Source organism: Mytilus galloprovincialis, chromosome 9, assembly GCF_965363235.1.
Source record: "Mytilus galloprovincialis chromosome 9, xbMytGall1.hap1.1, whole genome shotgun sequence".
NCBI lineage: Eukaryota > Metazoa > Mollusca > Bivalvia > Mytilida > Mytilidae > Mytilus > Mytilus galloprovincialis.
The window spans coordinates 20,816,691-20,841,525 of record NC_134846.1 but is presented as its reverse complement, the minus strand read 5'-3'; the positions used below and the strand labels follow the sequence as shown (position 1 = coordinate 20,841,525).

Below are 24,835 nucleotides of genomic sequence, written 5' to 3'. Positions count from 1 at the left end.
ATATAGTAATAACGAATAAAATATTAACTGCGGAATCATTCACGCTCATCATTAGAAAAGTTATCATTAGAAAAATGATGATCTACACCAAGTAATCCGGAATAAAAAATAATTGTTTTGACTTTTTACCGTAATTATTTAGTATATCATTTCCGTTTATATTACATTTATGAGGGGAAAGGGGAGGGGCGTGAGGGCGAACAACCATATGGTCCAAGGGACACAATTATCGTCCTTTGGTTTTCGTTGTCTCCCGTCTGTGAATAGTGTACAACTAAGTCTTGGATTTATTTTTCATACACTTTCCCAGTGTATTTTATGCATGAAATATTAAGTATGAGGTTGAAATCACATGTACAGAAATTAAGGTGCTGAATCTTTATTGTAAGTAGTGATTTGGTCCAGTTGTAAAAACTCTTTTTGAGATAGAGCAGGTTCGATTTTTTTAATTTGAATTTATTGTCTAAAAGAAATGCACTATACGAAATAACTGTGTTCTCGGGACATACATGTACTATGTTAATAGGGTTGAATATACAATATTCAATAAATGTTTCTATTTTGATGCACCCTCTCAGAGTCCCAAGGGTACTTTCCATATGTTTATACATATAAATCTGATACAATAAAAATAAGATACATTTCCTTATTTGAAAGAGACTACAATGTATATGAAGATACGAATGATCCGTACAGTCATTTATATACAGAAAACACATTAAATATTATAATAAACCAAGTGAAAAAAACAGGTTCCTTTATAAAACAGTCTTTAGAGCTGAGGACAGGGGACTCTTAGTTAGTTTTACTTGTATATATATAGATATGTGTGTGTTTAACTCAGTTATTTTATTGTTGTTGTTACTTTTGTTTATGTCACAAGTATAATGTTACTTATATGACAAATAAAGATTATTATATAATAATGTTTCCGTACTATGACGTGCATAACACTACCGAATAAATCCGGGGAGGGCACCAATTTATATTCGTTCCTACTAACATACTGTACATATAGATTAATATAATGTTCAAATTTTATTAGTATGAACCATTCTATAATGAAACAAATATTCTATATGCTTTACTCCCTTGAGAACAAAAGGCGCGTTATTGCCAATTCAATATATTTGGTAAAATAACAATATAACATCAGTATTTCAGTATTCATTCATTTAAGGTGGTACCTAACACTACAGGGAGATAACTCTGTAAAATCAGCTTAACGTTTTAATTACGTTGTGTTGTTAAGGGAATATCAAGCTTCTCAATGATCAAAATAAGTGTTTGTCAAACTGCTATATAACCAGTATAATTTTTCTGATAAAACGGTTGGTTCAAATTTTTTGAAATTTTTATATTTTTGTAAAAGGGTTAAAGTAAATACTTTGTCAAAATTTTAAGAAAATTAAACGAGCCAAATTAATTTTAGTTAAAGTGTTGGGTACCACCTTAAACTAATTTTAAAAGTGAACGGTAATAATGACCAGGCACCCAATGCAAACTAATCATCATAAACTTCAGATATTTGTGTACATGAATTCCAATCGTACAAGTTTCCACTATTACATGTTACCCTTTAAAAGTAATGACTCCAAGTACATGTAAGTTTTTGATCTACAAATGCAACGGCTAATGGACGACATCAAAAGATCGATGTAGGATAAAAAAACTTAAATCAAATAGTTTGGGGTGGGGGTCAACATTGCTGCAAGTTTTGTTATTTACATTTATCCCTATTGGTCAATCAATTTTTCCCAAATTAAGTTAAGAAGGGGGGATCAGTGAAAAAACTATTTGAATTAAGTTTTTTATCCTTCATTGAACTTTTGATGTCGTCCCTAAGATACCCAAAGTGAATGTACGAGATATTTTCTATAATCTATCTCACCCTTGACATAAATATCTGTTAGATAATCCTTACCCCATGTTAAAACTAGATATATCCATCCAGGAGTCAAAGAGATTTTCTATAATCTATTTCACCCTTGACATAAATATCCTTTAGATAATTCTTACCCCATGTTAAAACAAGATATATCCATCCAGGAGTTGAAGAATCCATCACATCCTTATGAAAAATGTGGAAACCCGGAAGTAATTTAAACAGATTCATTGCATACATGAATTGGTGTATTGTTGTTGACTTTATCCTTATATAGTATACAGGTCACTTTAAACTTTTAAAGGTTTGAATTTTAAATTTATTATTTAAGGTAGATAACATTATACAAAGTTACACAAAAGGACGTAGAAATAAGGAAATTTTGTTAAAGATAAAATTACGTTTAACTTATTTTTGTCAATTTTATCTTTTATTTTTGTAATAAAAAACAGGAACAAGATATTTTCAGGAATACTTGCTTTAAACGATTATTCTACTTAAAAAGGTAAACTTTAATATATTTACTTTAGCGATATAATCATTTTGGTTGAATATTACTTTAGTACAAAAAGGTAGATTTTATTTAAACACCTGGTATCAGTTTCACAAACAAATCTTATCGTTTAACTTATAACTGAATTGATTAAATTAGATGACTATTTCATTATGATACGTCATTTTGATTGGCTACATGTAACAGCAATCTCGAGTCGTGTAAATTTCCAAAATGAAATGTAACATTCAAGATGACAAACGTTTCCACAATAAACTTGATATTTATCGTGTTTTCATGACCATAGCGAAGCAAATATGATGTAACTTTAAGTACAGAATGCATATGCGTCTTTTAGTTATTTTATAGGGTGTAAAAGCATTGACCGCGCTTCATACAATGTATAAAACATGCGCACGGTCAACGCATTTACAACCCTATGAAGTTACAAAAAGAAGCATTCAATACATATAATTACATTTTTTACCTAGGATCATGAAAACACGATTTTTATCAAGTTTTATATTTTAATACCTGTGCATTTTATTGTGGGACCTCGTGTCATCATGAATGATAAATGATAAATGTTATTGTGTAATGCAGTTGACTAAGGAATAACTCGAGATTGCAGTGTAGCCAATCAGAATACTTTAGGTATTATTATGAAACAAACATCTAATATAATTATAACTATATAACTAGAGGCTCTAAAGAGCCTTGGTCTATGTGTATATCAAACTAAAAAAAGGACACATATATGTTTTTTTGACAAAATTGTATTTTGGTGATCATGGTGATGTGTTTGTAGATCTTACTTGACTGAACATTCTTGTTGCTTACAATTATCTTTATCTATATTGAATTTGTCCCAGCAGTTACAGTGGCAAAATATGGCGGAAAAAATAAACAAAATTTATGAAAATTGTTAAAAATTGAACATAAAGGGATCATATGCTCTTAAGGGGTCATTGACCATTTTGTTCATGTTGACTTATTTTCAGATCTTATTTTGCTGTACATTATTGCTGTTTACAGTTTATCTCTATCTATAATAAAATAATAATAAAGATAATAACCCAAAGCTGCAAAATTTTCTTAAAATTACTAATTCAGGGGCAGCAACCCAACAACAGGTTGCCTAAATGGTCTGAAAAACTCAGGGCAGATAGATCTTGACCTAAAGAACAATTTTATGTAGTCAGATTTGCTCTAACTGCTTCAGTGTCAGATATGAGCCCAAAACTGCATTTTACCATTTGTACTATTTTTAGCCATGGCAGCCATCTTGGTTCGTGGGCGGGGTCATCGGACACATTTTTAAATAAAATACCCTAATGATGATTGTGGACAAGTTTGGTTAAATTTGTCTTAGTAGTTTCAGAGGAGAAGATTTTTGTAAAAGATAACAAAAATTTAAGAAAAACGGTTAAAAATTGACTATAAAGGGTAATAACTCCTTAAGGGGTAAACTGACCATTTTGGTCATGTTGACTTATTTGTAGATCTTCATTTGCTAAATAATATTGTTGTTTACAGTTTATCTTTATCTATAATAACACTAAAGATAATAACCAAAAAAACGGCAAAATGTCCTTAAAAATACCATTTCAGGGGCAGAAACCCAACAACGGGTTGTCCGATTCATCTGAAAATTTGAGAACAGATAGATCTTGACCTGAAAAACAATTTTACCCCTGTCAGATTTGCTCTAAAGGATTTGTTTCAGAAATATAAGCCAAAATCTACATTTTACCCCTGTTCTATTTTTAGCTACGGCGGCCATCTTGGTTTGTTGGCCAAGTCACCGGACATATTTTTTAAACCAGTTACCCCAATGATGAGTGTGGCCAAGTTTTGTCTAATTTGGCCTAGTAGTTTCAGGAGAAGATTTTTGTCAAGGTTAACGACGACGGACGACGACGACAGACGCCGGACGCCGGACGCCAAGTGATGAGATAAGCTCAATTGGCCCTGCGAGCCATGTGAGCGAAAAATGAAATGATTCTTTATGAGTGTAAAAGCGTTGATCTTGCGCGCTTCATACATGTACAACTGCTTCGGTCAACAATTTTGCACCCAATTAGAATGATAAAAGAACCGTTTAATTCTAAGTAAAAGTATAGAAGAAAAAAAGAAGGTGTTGATCTAATGTGATTTAAATGTTTTCAATGATTTTCGACCTCGTATTTAATGTTGCCATAGATTTATTTTTACTCGGATTCGACGGATCTATCATATTCATAGAGAAAAAAGAAATGTGTGTCATTATTTAAGAGAACAGGCTTATAATTCGGAACGCCAAACATGCGTTTCGTCTACAAAAGACTAATCAATAGCCGGCTAAAATAAATTTTAAAAAATGATAAGAGGCTAAAGTACAAAGTGGTTATTTTAAATTCTGAACGGTTTGTAAACAATATACGTCTGGTATTGTCGATGGCTTTTCTGTACAAGTCAATACTTATATCGTTAGCGGCGTTAATATACTTCAAATTAAAAAAAAAATGTTGAAAAACGGATCTGTAACCCAACAACATTCAAAACCCCCCACCCAAATTAAACATAGTAACTCGAAAATAAATAGTATTGCGCCTGTGGTGTAGTTTTAACGCAAACTTCTTAATATTTTTCATCACGATTCGTCAGGTTAATATGTATCATTGGGAAAAAACGATTTATATTTGAGGAAGGATATATCTAAAAACATCATTTATATTTGAGGAAGGACATTGTATAAAGAAATCTTTTATAAGATTAAACAAAGCCGTTGTTTATATTTCAATTAATTTACATTTTGTCCAGGATATTTTTTCTATACGATATGTTTATGTTCATTATTAAAGGTCGAATTATTGTGAAATGTAGTTTTCATATGTAACATCATTGTGCTTGTGTATAAAAAAAAACGGTATGATTGCCAATGAGACATCTCTCCGTCAGGCAACATGAAGCAAAAAATAAAAACTATAGGTCACCTTACCGCCTTTCACAGTGAGTAAAAGCAATACCGCAAAGTTAGCTATAAAGACTGTGCAATCCTTATATCAGGAGAAAACCCCGACCACTGCATATGCCACGTGTGGGATTGGAAGCCTCGGGATTGACAGCTAGACTAGTGATACAGTACAGTAGAAGAACTACTTTGGCTATACACCTAATCGTTATTTATTTTATTCTGGATAAGTTCTAAAATTACACAACTTTGTCATCCAGTTGAAGCTATCTGGGACCCTGTTTAAACAATTCACCATGCATGATACTTTTTAATGAGACCTGTTTAAACTACCGTAAATACTTCAAACAAAATATTTTTTTACTTCAATTTTAATTTCGAAAAAAGTGGATCATACTATATCAAAGTTTCTTGATGATCACTTTCTAAAGTTTTTTCTCCCTCAGCTCACTACTGATGACCTCCATTTTTCGACCGGTGACCCAAACAGGAAGTTGTATAAATGACTGTTTTTCCCGGAATGGACTAAATAGCGATAAGGTGTATTCGGCCATCTAGGCTCTGGTACTTATTTAAAAAAAAACAACAATAAACAGCAAGACAAGGAAAGTGTTTTAGCCTTATGATCGTGTTTATGTTCTCGATGGTAGACAACGACCATGCGTCTTTGTGGGGAGGGTTGTGGTATTTAATATATTCTTTTTAGATTAGTGTAAGATATGAAGGGGGAAATAGTTTTTCGAATTTTGTTATGAATATTAATACACCACGATCGTATCAAAACAAAAACCTCAATGAATGTAATTGGACAAGTTGTGTTATTATATATTAAAGTTGAAAAGTTTTAGAAAAAAATACACAAAATAGTCACATGTTTTGAGATAAATAAATAAATCAATCAGTAAATAAATTAAATGAAATAATAAATCAAATCAAAAAAATCAAAAAATCATAAGTCTTACCTCTGATTAGTTTTGATAGTTCTCTTGTGAAACTAATATATATATATAGATAGATGAGTTCAGTCGATGATAAGGGTGTTCCTTTTGAATATAATTCCATGGTGGCTACGGATGTAGTATGAAGGAGATGTCGTTAAAGTGTACATATTGCATATAGTTGTTTCCTTACATAACACTTATGATTTAAAGTACAAGTTTATATTTGTGAAGATTTTGTAAAAATACATGTTACATAGAAAATTGAATAATTTTAAAAGCTTACTTCTACGTCACTCATTGAAAATCATAACCCCTTAATAACCCGCACTAAAACATCCTTGTTATTAGTCTACTGTATTTCGTTTTATTCGTATTTTACTTGAATAACAAAAATCAGCTATTGTGGTCTGTATAGATACATGTAAGCTTTAGGAAAAAAATTGTCAATATCATTCCTTGCATTCTGTATTTTTTGTAGGTAAAAAGTACACTTTTTTTTTGTTCGGATTTGTTCTGGGTTTTGAAAATTCAGCGATTTTTTTCACAGATTCTGAAGTAGAATTTACATTTAATTACATACACGATCCGTCGTTACCTGTCAGTGAGCTTTCACAATCGTCTCGCAAAAAAAATTGACCATGTGTTAGATATTCTTTCACGATCATTAAGTTTTTCCCGATAAACCAAATGACACCCGTGAAGATATTAGTAAAATTAAAGTAAAAGGTGAAAATTGTCACATCGCAGTTGATATAGTAGCAAGAACAGGTTGTTTCACAAAAAACGTGCACAAATATGTTATTACTCAATGACATGTGTTCTAAATAAGCGGTAAATAGTATTTTGCATAATTACACGATAAACATTGTTCCCCCTTTTCGGAAAATAATGGCGAAACGGTTGGTACAACACTATCATCTGTTATCTTGCAAAGAGCTCCTGATTAATTCTGACCTCATTTGCATTGTGTGTTGTAAATAGATATAATAATATGTGGTATGAGTGTCAATGAGATAACTCTCCGTCCAAAAAAGTAAACCATTATTGGTCAAAGTACGGTCTTCAACACGGAGCCTTAACTCACACCGAACAGCAGCTATAAAGAGCCCCCAAAATGACCCCAAAATGACTAGTGTAAAACCATTCAAATGGGAAAACCAACGGTCTAATACATGTATTATATATAAAAAAAAAAAAAAAAACGAGAAACACTTATGAACCACATCAACAAACGTAAAACATGTTAAGAACAATCCAGGATCTTGTATGTTTTCCCAAATATAATTGTAGTCTATTTGGGATTAAAAGATCATCCATTTAAAAGAAAAATTTCGAAGGACAGGTTCCGACAAACAATTACAAATGTATGTGCTCACACACGTTCACCAAAACGGTTCAAATTGGATAAAGGGAAATTAAAACCTTCTATGCCTGTGTTTCTAGATCATTTTCACTGAACACATTTTATACATCAAAGTTCGCGTTTAGAAAATTGAAAGTTTTTCATTGATTTTTAAACTATTGAAAGTTAAACTATACAATCGTTTAATTGCAATTGGACCAGGTTCTAATTGAATACTTATTTTAAAAGGTGTATTAAACTCGTTTGACCCCAATTTACCATTACCTTGATCTGTCTCAGAACTTTCTTTGTTTGTAAGTCTTGTTGTTCTGGTTTCTTTACTACTTCATGGTCTATAAGTTTCTATAATTGTCCTTTATTAACCAATAAATTCATTAGAAATCTTTTGAGAAATGGTTCTAATACCATGTTATTAGTTGAAGTAGTAGTTAAAGCTCGTCATTGAAATGATCAGTCAATGTTATATACTAGTAATCAATAGCCTCTTTTTATGTTGCTAAATTGTATGCATGCATCTGTCCGGGGGTCATAGAGATATTCTTTTAGAGTCCAGTAACAAATAACATGCGCAAGAGATACCACTTGATAGTTCCGTTTTTTATGTATGTCATACTTTGAATAAATCTGTGTTTCCTTGCTCCAAACAAAAAGAAACCCATACACAAAAGTGAAATTTGACCAGCTAGTACATATTCCTTGGTTTTTTTCTTTGGTTACATGTAGGAATTTTGATCATTTTAAAACGAATTCTCTCAAAAAGATCAGCAGATGGTCCGCTCTTCAAAACAGACGCCTATATCTGACAGAATGTGCCAAATGTATTGTTTGATAAAGGTATTCGTCCTGAAAATGTATGAAACATTTGCCACTGGACGTAAGGCAATCAAAAAATAATCAGTCATGCCCAGTCTAGCTATGTTATTTTTCTTACCTTGTTCTCTAAAAAACAAATGCCGTCTAGTGATGAAATGTGACCAATTCGCAATAGAAAGAAGACAACACAGACAGAGTACTGATTGCCATAGGAATGAGACATCTCAATCATGAAACACGTGCAGTTAAATAAACATCACCGTTCAGCCTTCAACAATTAGCAAAACCAATATATAAAAGCAAGCTACCACAGGCCCAATAAAATATAATGATATATACATTTATCATATATTTAGTACAAAATACAGCTATTTTGTATATCTAATAAAGATTCTTTTTTCCAGTCTGTATCACCTACCCTGTATCGCATACCCCGTATCGCATGGCTAAACCCGTATCGCATACCCCGTATCGCATGGTAAAACCCGTATCGCATACTTTTTTTTTTTTTTTTTTTTTTTTTAACTAAAGTCAGTTTTTTAGGGTTTTTTTTGCTTAAGAATTTTTTTTCTAAAAATAGGTAATTTTTTGGAATGACGTCATTGTTTGGTATGTAACGACACGTACATCAAGTTTTCATATTGTATGTGACCTCACGAACATCAAGTTTTTACAACATATTTTTTGGCACACTCAATGCAACTATAAAAAATACAAAACACTTAAATATATACAATAATAAACAAAATATTTTCAAAACAACAGATTGTAAGGTAAACCTAGGTGCTTCGTATAAATAATTGAGCAGTTATTTTAAAGCTTTGAAACAAGACAAAAGCAGAACTGAAGGTAACCCAGTGCTATGGATCAGAAAACAGTTCATATACTATAATACTCTTCTGTTGAAATATATGATAAAGCGTATAATACATGGCAAAATCCGTATCACATGCCGTATCACCCTCGACCAATATCAGCCCTCGGGCCTAAAGGCCCTCGGGCTGATATTGATGTCTCGGGATGATACGACATATGATACGGATTTTGCCATGTATTATTCTCTATGTATAAAGATTAAAACATGGTATTTTTCTTATCAGACCCGGCCTTATCAGCCGTAGGTCATCATAATAACCCAAGAGTCAACATATTGTTTTATTTTTATCATACTCCTCAGTAGAAGAAAAACAGACACGACACCTTTTTTTTAATTTTTATAAAATTCATTTAAAGTTGCTACCAGCAAACTTATTTATTTTAAATTTTTATCAATTTAAGCCAAGTTATTCATTTTTAAAAGCCGTCTGTTGGTGATAGTTAAACTACTACAAATGAAATGCATCTGTGTATTTATGGATGCATTCTATATACATGTAGCGACTAAATTTCTTTAACAGTCTATCGATTGGAATCAATTTCCTCAGATAACCTTTTAAAGAAATAATTATGTTATTAACAATTATCATATTCAATACTTGATAACATTTACTTAAAATGTAATCGACCATATGGTTTATTAAAGATATTGTTTGATATCTACGGAAAAATAAACACACTTTCATATCCAATAAAACAACAATACTTTTATTTCAAAGAATCAGCTTCCGCGAGCTTTTCATAAGAGATACTAAATATATAAATGATGATTTAGGGAATTTATTTTAATTCAAAAATATTTGATTGAACTAAAGGTATCCAATACAAATATCACTTCAGACACAAAGGCATTGTAACTAATACAAATACCACAGCAAGCAAAATTAAATACAATTTCTTGACTTTGCAATGAAGTCAATACCAGAGATAAAAAAAACTATTTATAATATTAATATTATAGCTTTAGAAACAAAACTTAAATACATTGTGAATAAACGTATAATATCGTTTGAACTTTTGACTTTAAAAGACAAATCAATTGAAGATATTACATGTGTGCTTTGCTGCCTTTGGCAATACTTTGTCTGTCTAGAAAGTATATAAAATTTTATACTTCAATGCTGAATGTTTGCGTTACAACACAAACATAGGAAGAAAAATAATAATAAAAAAAATGTGTGGCGCTAATACACTTCCGTAGATAAACTCAAAACAAAACAAAAAATATATTGTTAAGGTACATCGACATATCTAAAGAGTTTGAATCGTTCATCATTCAGATCAAATACAATGTATTACGTAGGAAATAATATTGGAAGAATTTTGATAGAACCACTCATATTTTAGAATTCAAAACAAAGATAGAAATTTCATTTATGTTGAAAATGTGAATACAGGATGATTTGGTTTATACGCTATCGAGACAACAACCCAAATACAGACACTATTGACATCAACAGGCTATCAAAGATCTGACATCAAGAGCAATTCAAAAAGAAGATATGTTTTGCCTTTTCTTTCTTTCTTTTTTAACTCTGACTTAATCTGCACATCAAAATCATATAATTTATGTAAGTAACGCGTATGTATACAATAAATATAATAATTCAATATAGTAATAAAATGCAAACTGTGTTTCAAGAAAATATGGCCTTAATTAATAGTACAAATGTATTCTCGTATCAATTTTTCATCTGTCTTAGTATGGCCTTTAAGAACTAAGCAGTATGAGTTTTACTCTTGCTGAAGGTTACCATATAGTTGTTTATTTATTTCCAGGTGGAGAAATGTCTCATTGGCAATCATTCCACAACTTCTGTTAAACAAAATGAGGATGTTAAATTTGATGTATGCATTTTTGTGCTTCTTCGTTACATTTGTTGTTTTAGATGATAACACAATGTTGACTGCTGTACCCCTATTTTTTTTTACCTTTTTACCTATTGTGTCTGTGTGTTTTGTTCACGCATCGGTGACAATATAATGGAATTTGATGCGACTGTCATACAAGTGAGAGGTTTAGCCAGCTAGAACCAGGTTCAATCCACCATTTTCTACATTTAAAAATGCCTGTACCAAGTCAGGAATATGACAGTTCTTGTCCATTCGTTTTTGATGCGTTATATTATTTGATTTTGCCGTGTGATTATGGACTTTCCGAATTGATTTTCCTCTGAGTTCAGTATTTTTGTGATTTTACTTTTTTTGAAGGGGTAAATTTAAAATACAGTTAAAACAATGTTAAATAGCAACCATCTTAAACATTACTGTCATGACAAGTTCGTTCTTTTTTTCACTCTTACTTCATCTATACTTAAAAATCCTATAAAGCATGTATTATAATTCTATAGCTTATGTAATATGTATTTTACATGTCATTTATAATTATCATGATAATACTTTGGAATTGTCAATTTCATGTACCATAAAGAAGAATACAACAGTTTTAGTTATTGAATTTAAACTAGTCTTAATTAAAATGAAGATGCTGTACTGCACCAGTCATGACTATTACTAAATAATTAACGATTTATTTGGATCATAAGATTCTTTGTGAGAAGAACCACAGACCTCCAGCTAACTTCACTTTGCAGATTCTACGTCATAGATTATTATATGTTATTATATAGAAGAATTATCATTTGACAATATTTAAAACTATGAACATAGAATCAATACTCAGAGAAGATACAATTAACGAAGAACAATACCAAACGGGTGTGTCTGTATCACCAACTTAAAACTTTAAAATGAAGCGGATTGTGCATGTAAAATAAATATTTACTTTCAGTAATGGAACTTTACAAAAACTGTTAATGATTCTGATTACTACAAATATACACTAATTAATAATTGATAGGATATAATCACTTTATAGAAGTATAAAGAACTAACAAAAGGAAATACTGTCAAACTATTATCGTATGGAAATGATTTTACCGGATGTTGGATGGTTGTTAAAGTTTACTGTTTAAATTTAATTAACAAAGACCGGTCACGAATGATGATAAGCATAGTAGATTGATTGATTGGTTTATGTTTGCATAATGTCCAGTGACAAATATTTCGTGTATAAAAGGGACGTTAGCTCATTCAAGATACACACCTTTCAACTAGATGATAATTTATTTTGTTATAACTCGTTCGGTCGAAATGATAACTGTAATCTTAATCCCCATTAAGGGCGCAAGAGAACCGAATTTTCTGCATGTTAAAAAGCACTGTTCTCCGTGTAGTCGAGTATCTCACTCTCTGCATTTTAAGGAACCATTTTAACATCTATAAAAGGTCCGTATAGTAGGTGGGCTGTTGACGGGCAACATCACTCTGCACATTTCACATACGCTCATGTTGAAAGAGTTCAAAGTTTCCCGCCCATTATTGTGGACAATAGACCTTGTATAAACTTTCTATAGTAACATATTTTGTCCTAAATTCGCATGAAATATTTGCCATTGATAAGGAAGCAACATATTACCAACCAATCAGTTTGTTTTCAATTAAACTATTTATTAAGTTTTTGAAGTCCAATTTAAATATATATATCATAGTAGATAAATATTCAGAATGTGATTACTAACTTAAAGATATTCAGCTTCACTGGGATTAACCTGGATAAACATTGATCAAAATTATTTGAGTAATAAAATTTCATTTATTTGATAAAATAAAGGGTTATATATTAATTTTAAATTATTTATTACATTATTGATTTCAAATAAGATGTGCAGTCATCCTTTTTCATATCTCTCTCGTAAATGTGTGCTTTTGTGTGACTATATCATTTCCAAACAATTATCCTCTTGTTTGGAGATCGGATAATTAAGTAATCAATCTACCACACACGTATTAAATCATCTCGTATAATTTATTTTTTGTAAATACAGTCAATTATTTATCTGTTTTTTGGTGTTTTATTTTTTAATTTTCACAACAATTTGTATAAGAGAATGGCGAAAAAAAAACAGATGGACATTCAAACTCATAGATTATGTATCCTATTCCTGGAAATTCTCTTTAATTTGTGCATTTTTTTCAATTCGATCGTTAACGTTTATTTTTTTTAAATTTATTTTTTAGGAAGAAATCAATTATATCTATACAGCGTAAAAGGCGTAGGCAGAGTCGAGCTTGTGAGACGCTTATTGGCTGTGAAGTTAATCACCACTGTTGCATTTAGAGTTTTCACTAAATATCCTTAAACAGAAATATCATTTTCTGTGACTGTATCTTACCATCTATCATCAACCTTTACGACAAAAAAGATTAGCTAATCTACAATCAATTCCATCTTCTTGCCTAATATATCATGTATTGTATTACAACTCTAGATTTTAGACGAGAAAAAGTAACACTAAGCCACAGAAAGCTGATTTTTTTGTTCATTCCACTTGGCCGGTTAGTTTAGAGCGTTGGGTACAGTACAGGTGATGTACAATATCCCAATAGCATAAGTTCAAAATCCGGCGAGGGAGGAACAAGCATTTGCTTCAGAAATTCTGCAGATTTTTAGAGTAATTATAACATGTTTTACAACTCTGTATCACTTTCACTGGTGGTTAAATTCAATGGATGGAAATGTCGTAGAGTAGTTACTTGTTTAGACGTATACAACTGTATATACTCTTACCTCCTAGGCATATGATTGGCTAAATGCAACCACGTAGAAACCGTGTAGGGTTCCATATAGGGTTAGTAGGAAATGAAATATATGTTACACGACCTACATGTGTAACCCAAATCAAATTACTAAATACAGATTGGAATCTTTTTTTTATTTTTCTGTCTAGATTTTCCCTAACCTAAATTTGCAAAATTTCAATAGACTGCGTTTCTTGTTTTGTTTCTTCCGCACATGATCGTAGTTCTGCTGATACTGTACTAGAAACATTTGAATTGATTGTATGTAGACTATTAGACCTCGTGTTTATTCCTATTGAACCTGAGCTCAACTGTTCATCTGAATTACCAAGGTCCAAACCATTTCCTTCTCGTGAAGTTTGGCGCGTGTCATGTGACCAACTTTCATTAGTAATCGGAACGACCGGCCAATGAATTTCGAACTCTTCACAAAATACACTTGAAATTCTATAAAACAGCATTAAAAGCAGTAAAACATTTTTGGTTATAAAAAATAATGTACTGTACGAAGTTATATTATGCGTCGCAATGGTATATGCTCGCATTATCAGGAACGGTAACTCTTCCATGAAGACAGAAATTGTGCAACACCAGACATCTGTTCCAAGAAATACTTTTTGAAGTTGAGTTATTCGTCTTGAAGAATTATTGTTGCTTGCATTTTCAGTTTCTGTAAGCACAAATGTAAACTGGACTACGCTTACACTCCAAGTTGACAAAATTGCATAGACCAGATTTGTATCTGCGCGGACTTTTGTCTCATTTATGAGGGTAAAAAAGTCCGTTACGTCGCATGCCTTTCCTATCAAAAGTAGCAATAGACTAGACAATTTGTCACGTGACAAGGAACCCTTTGGTAGTAACCATCTTCCGAATATTATACAAAGTAGAAATGTTTGTTCCAAACCAAAAATCCAAGTTTCATCGTTAAGATATATGGGTATGACAGACTGAAATGTAAAAAAGGACACATAGTGCAAAATGGCATTACAGACTTTTATATGGTGTCTTTATTGTAAATCCGTAGGATGTCTACAGTTTTTTTTTTATTTTGGTCTTCAAGAACGTGGTTTATATAAATGTGGAATAGCTTAGTACTCTTAGATCGGTGGTGTAAGGGGCCTCGGTGGCCGAGTGGTCTAAGTCGTTACTAATGTAATCACTAAGCCAGTCAACACTGAGATATTGAATTCGAACCCCGCTCGTGCGGGTGCACTCGACACCAATTTTAATTGTCTAACATTGTCAGTTTTCCTATAGAAGTTCGGTGGTTTTCTCCGGGCACTCTGGCTTCCTCCACCAGAAAAATCTAGCCGCCACGAAATAGCCTAAATGCGGTGCTTAAAAGTGTCGTTTAAACACCATCAAATAGAATAAATCAAATCTTAGATCGGTGATGTGTCACTATTGTTATTATGTTAGCTGTGTATTGTTCTTTGTGCCGATCTCTTAAATTACGCAATTTTAACTAATTTTACAGTTTGTTCTTATACTTTGCAGTGACTTGCGTTACACCACTGTCCCAGGTAATGGAAGGGTTGGTCGCTCCATTACACACATGACATCACCGTACTACGTTCTTTATGTGTACACGTATTATCTTTATATCCCGTTATTCGAACTCAGTTGAATATTTGTCGCATTAATAGCCATACCCACATCCCCTTGTTTTTACATTAAGGTGGTACCTAACACTACAGGGAGATAACTCTGTAAAGTCAGCTTAAGGTGGTATGGGAGTCTAAAATAAAAATGATAGAGTTTGTTCATACATTGCCAAAATGAAGTATCTATTGATATATGTTCAAAAATATAATAAAAATGATAGGTCACCTCGCATTTTCTCAAGCTACAGGTTGTGACAAAATGACACATTTTGTATGGATTATACAGGAAAAAACACCACTTTGTGATTAGAAACTTAACAAAATTATAGAATTGTAAAATAAATTAGGAAAAGATAGCTTTCAGACAGTGCTTTGAGAATATCAAGAGAAAAGATAGGGTCACCGTACGTTTTTTCCGGCTAAAATACAAAATAGGAAAATTCCATGTTGATTCCCTCAAAAACATGCACTGTTTTAGAGTTACCTCCCCTCAAAATGCCAATTCAAAAACATTTAAAAACAACCAAAAATAATCTACATTTGTTAAAATATTAATATTTATTAGTTATATTCTTATAAATTGGTTCTTTTAAATGAAAATTCACATTAAATGTCTACATTCCTGCATCAAATTTTGCTAACTTGATAGAAAATCTGGACCTTAGTTTCATTGTTTTTACAATCCAAGATGGCGGAAGACACCCATACCACCTTAACGTTTTAATTACGTTGTGTTGTAAAGGGAATATTAAGCTTCTCAATGATCAAAATTGGTGTTTGTCAAACTGCTATATAACCAATGTAATTTTTCTGACAAAACGGTTGGTTCAAAATTTTTGAAATTTTTATATTTTTGTTAAAGGGTTAAAGTAAATACTTTTACAAAATTTTGTGAAAATCAAACGAGCCAAATTAATTTTAGTGAAAGTGTTGGGTACCACCTTAATAAACACACCACTTTGCCTGTGATAATAAATATAGAGTAGAAATTCAGAAATAAATTCTAAAAGGATAAAATTATTGTTTCGTCAATGCTTTGTTCATAAATTAGGCCGTTAGTTTTGAGACGAACTATTCTCGTTGGATTATTTTACATTTGCCATTTCGGGGTATATTTATGCCGACTGTGCGGTATATGTTTTTCTGATTGACAAATTAAGAAATAATTCATGGAAGCCATAGATTGTTGGGAATTTAGACATGGCCTGGGCCAATATATTCGAATTTCATCCTGAGCTACAGGTATGAATATACTGAATAATATTTAGAAAACACCTGTCTAATTGAAAAATACGAACAAAATGTAAAATAGATTACTTACATTTGATGTGTCTATAGATGTTGTATTAGTTGTACTTGGATTAGTATTACGGAAGAGTTCTAGCTGCCATATGGACGGTACATTGACTAACGAATAGGTTAAAATGCAGGACGAAAACCTTCAATATGCAAATAGATAAATAGAACAAATTAAACAAAATAGAACATAATGAATCGCATTGTACATTAAGTATAAAAAGTCATTTGCTAGTATATGAAATGTTCTTTCTAACTTTTGTTACAAAAGAGGATGTGTCCAATTATCATATAAAAAAGAAGATTTGGTATGATTGCCAATGAGACAACTATCCACAAATGACCAAAATGAAACAGTCTGAGACATTAACAAATATAGGTCACCGTACGGCCTTCAACAATGAGCAAAGCCCATACCGCATAGTCAGCTATAAAAGGCCCCGATAAAACAATGTAAAACAATTCAAAAGAGAAAACTAACGGCCTTATTTATGTAAAAAATTAACGAAAAACAAATATGTAACACATAACAAACAACAACCACTGAATTAAAGGCTCCTGACTTGGGACTGGCACATACATAAATAATCTGGCGGTGTTTAACATGTAAGCGGGATCCCAACCCTCCCCCTAACCTGGGACATGCATATTGATTTCTTTGTTATCATATCCCATCTACATAAAGGGGCAGTCTGTTTCTAGCATGAATTTGGATTTTTACCGAAAATAAATATTTATGTTTGATAGGTACATGTTCCACTGTCCAGCTCTTTTCTTTATGGGAAATTCGACCTTATATGGAGGGTCTGTATCTCGACGACTAACTTATCCGACAACTCTTTACTTTTACAAAACTATTTATGTTCGTTACTAATACATGTAGTAATGTAGTCATTAATTCCCGCCATTAGTTTTTGAATTATCCTTATGTGGCCCATGGGTGTCTAGTGGCGCTACTTTAAGTTATGTTATACAAAACAAAAATGTTGTAATCCATTATATTATTTCGGAAATAGGGCACATGCATGCACAATTATGCAGCATATAAAAAATGACGGCAATAATCATACATTTAGCTGTAATCATGATCTTTACGGAAGTATATGAGGGCCATTATATTTATTCATTTTTTTAGCGCACAGGTCCCACAGGGCCGAGTGAGCTTTTTTCATCACTTGGCGGCCGTCATCGTCGTCCGTCGTCGTTAACTTTAACAACAATCTTCTCATCTGAAACGACTATAGGCTAAATTTAACCAAACAAAGCCACAATCATTATAATGGTATCTCGTGTAAAAGATGTGTCCAATGACCCGGCCAACCAACCAAGATGGATGGCTAAAATAGAAAAAAAAAACATGGACGACTAAGAATAAAACATCGGGTTAAAATGCAGTTTTTGGCTTATATCTCTGAAACTAAAGCATTTAGAACTTATTTGACAACAGGTTAAAAACTTTATCAGGTTAACCTATCTGTCCTAAAATTAACAGAAATATCAAAGAAGCCGCTATTGGGTTACTGCCCCTGAATAAGTAAAATTAAGGAAATTTTACAGTTTTTGGTTATTATCTTGAATAATTATACATTGTATAGATATAGATAAACTGTAAACAGCAATAATGTTCAGCAAAGTAAGATTTACAAGTAAGTCAACATGACCAAAATGGCAAAGTAACCCTTTTAAGGAGTTATTGCCCTTTAAAGTCAACATTTTTTGGTAAATTTTTGTAATCTTTTATTAATGTCTTTTCCTGAACCAACTGAGACAAAACAAGGGGTAATATTGCTGTGAGATGTGATAATTCCAAGTTAAAACTAAATAATTAAAAAAAAAAAAAATTAGGATGGCCCCAATAGGCTTTCGTATGAATGTATGATATTATTGAAAAATTAAATCAGATATTCGATTTGGAATACATGTACAATGTGTGTACCTACTGGCTAGTAATTACTTTCAGCCAATCAAAAGTAAGGTTTCCTCTGACATATACATTGTACATGGAATGTAATTATTTCTAAATAAAACACATGTACTACATCACGACAATGACAACATCACAACAACGCATTGAAAAACAAACGAAGAACTCGAAGTCACTTGTAAATATATAGGAATAAAGTAATAAGAATTATAATTATTTTAGTATTATACAAAATGTGCTTCGGTCAACTCTTCAATTCTCCCTAAGAATTTCGTTTTTGTTTTTGTTCATCGTTGTCGTTTGTGTTACTGTTTCCAAGACGCAAACCACATGTACACTTTTCCTTTCATACATTTGAAAGTTATTGATAAATAGTCACAATAATCAAGAACATTTTCAGGGGTGTGTGATAGGTGATGCATTTTATTTCTTACCATTTAAATTCAACTCCTTTTCTTTTAACTATTATCACTAATCCTTCCAAGACTATTATTCCGACAAATACGGAAGATATCCAAAAGAAATCACTGTCTCGCACAATAACGACGCGCCATAAAATTATTACGCTATGTAGCAAATATATACATCGAACAATTAAAGCTTTGAAAATATGCGCTTTCAAACGCACATCCGTATCAGAATTCATTTCATCTAGAAATGGTAAATATATTATTTTTCTGTAAATATTAACACTATGTCACGTGATTTCGATAATTTGCAAATAACGATTTTTCTAAATAAATAATAATTTAATTATTATTATCAATTAGTTAATAAGAGTTTTATAAATAATATAACAGTTTATTAGTGATCATTACGACTTTTTATACTTAATAATTGTTAATAATTTTTTGAATTAAATAGTTGTTTCATCAACTGAATAATCTCTACAGGCCCTCATATGAGTTACATGCAGTAAGTTTCGAAAACACTGAACAAAAAGTACATGTACTTCGAAATAAACATAAACTGAAAGATATCGAAACGTATTCATAACCTTGTAATCATACAGAGTGCACAAGCGATTGTTTGAGACAAACGCGAGTACAATATTGAAGGAACTACCAGGCGCGTAGCTACGTTTACGTCAAAACGCCCGGGCGTACACTTGAATTTTGATAAAAAAACATATTTTTATATAAATATTAAATAGAATACAAAGAACTGGTTAAAAGTCATTTATAGCCTTGTAATTTTTTCCTAGATGGCATGTAATTGCAAATACAAAGGACGAAAGTTACTTTTTAACAAAATGGTATCAAATTTTCCATTTTCTGTCAGACTGTGAATTTTACTCATTTTCTTTATGTTGAAAACAATTCATTATCTACTAAGATTCGATATGTGGCTTGCATTTTTGTCGAACCTGTGACACTTTATGTCGTGAAAACGAGACATAGCGATCCTAAAAGAGGGACGAAAGATACCAGAGGGACAGTCAAACTCATAAATCGAAAATAAACTGACAACGCCATGGCTAAAAATGAAAAAAGACAAACAATAGTATACGTGGCACAACATAGAAAACTAAAGAATAAGCAACACGAACCCCACCAAAAACTAGGAGTGATCTCACCAGACTCAAGCTAGCGACCAATTCTAGCGACCAATCAAGCTAGCGACCAATTCTATCGACCACTTAAGTTAACACTGAGCATAAACACGTAACGCTCCGGAAGGGTAAGCTGATCCTGCTCCAAATTTTGTTCGTGGATTCAATATTTAGGTTCAGTATTCAAAGGTACCAGGATTGTAACTTAATACGACAGACTCATCAGTGACGCTGAAATAAACCAAACAAGTACAAAGTTGAAGAGCATTTAGGACCTAAAATTCAAAAAAGATGATGTGGTTATTTTTTTTTTTTTTAAATATCAAGAACTTCGTCAAACCTTCGAGAAATTTAACAGAATATGGACAGAAACTGTTTATGATCAAAACAAGTATCCTCTAGCATTATGATAACATGTAATCGTCCCGTATTTTATGGAAAAAGGAAATTTCCTTTTGCAGTTAACAACTACTGTCACGTACTCGGTGTAGTGACTTCTGGGTATCGTACCAGAGTTTACCCCTGGATAATGGAAGATGCACCGTTTTTTTAGCTTTCTATCTTTTAAACTTATATTATGGTCTCTGTCACACAATAACAATGTGTGGAACGTTTTCCTGTCTCTAAAAGACCTTGTGTGTCCAGCAACAACCAATGCAAACCTATGCACTATTACACCTTGGCTATATTCAACCTTTGCACTGCTATCCTGTGCACTACTATCCTGTGCACTATCTGGCCTAGTCTGCCTGTGCACTGATTAACCAGTACTCTCTCTGGTTTATGCTTTACTTGTGCACTTTAACCGCACAGTCGCCTAGGCACCTATTACCCGGTGCGTATGTTCCTTTTATAATATCCCCCTGCAACCTTATTCAGGTACGCAGATATATTCTTATTCAGAATCTATTTAATCTTTATAAAGTGAAAATTATTACCTTGAAGTTCTTACTTCTTCTAGACGTTTGGATTATCCAACAAGTACCCTTTGTTTTGACAGCACATCAGCTTATATACTAAGGTTTTGGACCATACCATTTAATTTGGACGATACCATATGTCTTATTCATATGAGTGTTTATAATAACCTAACCCTTAATGCTAAAACGTTTGAATGCCGGCCCTTATGTTTACGACTACCGATCGGAATATTTCCGGGTATGCTAACCACGACCGGTCCGTTACTGATTCTAAATATTATAAATATCCATAGCAATGTAAACAAAACAAAACCAAAAGTAGACAACTGTTCAACTTCCAAACATAACGAGTTCGTATAACAATGTTTCAGCTTGATAAAAGAAATAAGAAGAACACTAGTAAAATAAAACAGGTGAACCAAGTTCATCACACTACTAGTTATGTCTGGGGTTTGTTGCACGTCAAATACATTTCATCGAATTTTATGAATTTTTGGCAGCAGCTTTTTAATGAATAATTTCAGAAGCACAATTTTGAAAGTTAATTTTTTCGTTTATTTTGCAGTTTTAAACAATTAGTTAAACTTTCAGAATAACATGTAGTAGAACGTAATCAGAGATCAATATTTTAATTAGATTGGGTCCAGGATTGTTTTAGATTATAAATTCATAGATTGTCATAAAACTTGGTAATACTTTAATATTAGAGCCGGATCCAGGAAAAAATATCTAAAGCAAATATTTGATTATTTTAAAATCATATAGAATTAAATAGAATGATGAATAAATTCACCTTTTGCGGGAAGACATCGCAGGCGAGAACCAGGGTTCGGGAGAACCTGTTACGAATTGTAATATTGCACCTGGACATCTCTGAAAATCAATTATTTCGTGTTCATAAACGAAATTTGCACACAGTTTAGACGTTTACTCTAAATTAGATTCCGAATTGACACAATGAATAAATTAAACATCAAAACTAAAACATTTAGATTCCAAAGTATGTTGCTATTGAGAAGTTTATTTACAGGAATGGCATCTTTTTCTCGATAACTCGTTAGCTTCCAGGGGATTTGTCCCCCTCGACCCAAATACCAGCAGGTGCTTTGACCTGGACCCACTGTGCGTGATCACACCCTTTGCCGAGGTTCGGGCGTACAAATTAAAATGACCTAGCGACGCCACTGAATACCATCAGGAAAGTCATTATGATCGTAAACTATTTCAGAAAGCGGGCGCATTCTAAAGAAAAACGTAATAGACCTAGATCGTACAAGAAATGACACTGAAATGCGAGGAGAAACAAAATAGGACAATGCCCGGCACCTTGGAACTAGAAAATTGTTAGCTGAACGACAACTTGGCGATGCAAGATCCATCAACATCTTTTAGCAGAGAAATTACTGATAGTTTGGTAGAAATGCATGACAATGGTTTCATCGATGACAAAACTCTTGAATATTTGAAACCAGAAAATCCAAAACCGGGCAGATTTTATCTTTTACCTAAAATTCATAAGGCCATTAACCCATGAAGACCTATAGTTTCAGTGAACGGTCATCCGACGGAAAAAAATATCGGAATTTGTTGACTTCCATCTTCGTCAACATGTTGAGGACTTACCATCTCACATCAAAGATACAACCGATTATCTCAGAAAAATGCAGACCTTAAATCCCCTCCCCTCCGACACGACTCTTGTTTCCATGGATGTCACCTCCCTCTGCGCTAATATTCCACATGCAGATGGCATCGATGCATGTAAAGAAGCTTGGAATTCCAGACCAGTGAAATATCCACCTACTGAATGCTTGGTCAAAATGCTCACGCTGGTACTGAAGAAAAGCGGCTTCACTTTTGATGGAGATCATTATTTGCAAGTAAATGGAACTGCCATGGGCACCAAAATGGCTCCGTCATATGCTAACATATTTATAGGCAAATTAGAGAAACAACTCCTTGAAACTTCCATCGAAAAATCGCTTTCCTGGTTTAGATTTATAGATGATGTGGATATGAAATGGAATAAAACCGACGAGGATTTAGATACTTTTATTACTCATGCCAACAACATACATCCAAGTATCGAATTTACTCATGAGAAGTCTAAATCCAAAATCACCTTCCTCGATACTTCAAGTTTGCTCATAAGGGGCATCATATCTACAGATTTATATTCTAAACCTACTGACACTCATCAATATTTGTCCCCTAAAAGTTACCATCCTGCTCATCTAACCAGGAGCATCCCATGCAGTTAGGCACTTAGAGTCAAGCGAATATGTTCTAATACAGAAACAACTAAAAGACAACTACGTCAACTTGAAACTCGCTTGAAGAAAAGGGGCTACTAACACAGAAATATAAAAAAAAAAGCTTTCAGAAAGCGGAGTCAATTCCTAGGAGTAAACTATTGGAATACAAAGTTAAAAATAAAAATAAAAGGACTCCATGTGTTCTAACTTACCACCCATCTCTCAAAAACAGCTTTGGTGTCATTCGTGAACATTGGAAATCAGTTGAAAAGAATTCCAAGATTTTTTCCGAGCCTCCAATGATAGCTTTTAGGCAACCTAATAGTCTGCGGAACCTGCTGGTGCGGGCTGAAGTGTCTGATAATAGGAGTACTTCTGGAGAATGTCGTTCGTGTGAAGAAAAACGCTGATACTGTATGCAGACGACATCGTGCTTCTTGCGTATAACAATAATGATATGCAATTTTTTTATACAAGGCAAAGCTTCACGCATGGTGTTAAAAATGAAGATTAATACAGACAAATCCAATATGGTACGTTTTTTGTTCAGGACGAAGAAAACCATCCTCTTTCAAGTTTCAAGTTGTTTAAAAAGTACTCACTTTTATGGACCAGTAAAGTATTTGGGAGTTATATATTTAATGAGAGAAAAAGATTTCATTCGAATGCTGAAAATTTAGCGCATGGAGATGGACGTGCTTTCGGTGGCATCATATCAAAAATATACTGTATGAAAGAGTGTAGAATAAAACTTTTGATAAACTATATACATCCTGCGTTGTTTCAATCATCCAGTTCCTAACTGAATGTGAATTTCATACTATATAGAACTTAGAAGGGAACTTCAAACATACCGGCTTTACAATACTTTTTTAATCTTCCTAGACTAGAACACAACCGCGAAATTGCGGGAAATTATAGAGTTTTTGAAAGTATGTTAACTGTGTGATACAGATATACACATGTCACTATAATAAACAATTTACTTACTTACTTATTAGTAAAAACCGTTAAAATAAGTGAAGTAAAAACGTAGGTACAAGTATGTCAAACGGTAAAACAAAGATAAATTTAACTTGAAAGTGTTCTGCTGTAAACATATGACGGTTGCCACATTTGGAGCAGGATCTGGTTGCCGTTCTGGAGCACATGTATTTACCCCCCCCCCCCCCCTCCCCCCAAAAAAAAAACAACCCGTTAAAATAAGTGAAGTAAAAGCGTAGGTACAAGTATGTCAAAAGGTAAAACAAAGATAAATTTAACTTGAAAGTGTTCTGCTGTAAACATATGACGGGTGCCACATTTGGAGCAGGATC

The 24,835-nt window shown here is 32.7% G+C and overlaps 2 protein-coding genes across 5 annotated transcripts in view; both read right to left on the bottom strand.

The window, feature by feature from the left end:
• The window catches only part of LOC143044602 (uncharacterized), a 31,960-nt gene extending 25,477 nt beyond the window's left edge, over nucleotides 1–6,483 (bottom strand). For 2 of the 4 annotated variants that reach the window (XM_076216662.1, XM_076216663.1), the window contains exon 1: nucleotides 2,020–2,153. In XM_076216662.1, coding sequence (XP_076072777.1) covers nucleotides 2,020–2,125 — 106 coding nt within the window. In that variant the 5' untranslated portion in view covers nucleotides 2,126–2,153. Of the gene's footprint in view, nucleotides 1–1,924; nucleotides 1,949–2,019; nucleotides 2,154–6,293 lie in introns of those variants that run through there. The other 2 variants (XM_076216664.1, XM_076216665.1) reach the window with 2 other exon arrangements.
• A 7,620-nt stretch (nucleotides 6,484–14,103) lies between these two features.
• On the bottom strand, nucleotides 14,104–19,438 carry LOC143046506 (transmembrane protein 26-like). Its single transcript, XM_076219663.1, has 3 exons — nucleotides 19,227–19,438; nucleotides 16,894–17,011; nucleotides 14,104–14,915 (listed from the first exon to the last, which is right to left on the bottom strand). Exons 1-3 carry the CDS (start codon nucleotides 19,436–19,438, stop codon nucleotides 14,127–14,129), a joined length of 1,119 nt encoding a protein of 372 aa, XP_076075778.1. The 3' UTR covers nucleotides 14,104–14,126.
• Nucleotides 19,439–24,835: the final 5,397 nt, after the last annotated feature.

Coding starts and splice junctions, on each gene's coding strand:
- LOC143046506 (XM_076219663.1), bottom strand. CDS start 19,438: ATGAATTCTGATACGGATGTGCGTTTGAAAGCGCATATTTTCAAAGCT. Junction 17,012..19,226: donor AAAGGAGTTGAATTTAAATG/GTAAGAAATAAA, acceptor TGCATATTGAAG/GTTTTCGTCCTGCATTTTAA. Junction 14,916..16,893: donor CATCTATAGACACATCAAAT/GTAAGTAATCTA, acceptor TTTACATTTCAG/TCTGTCATACCCATATATCT.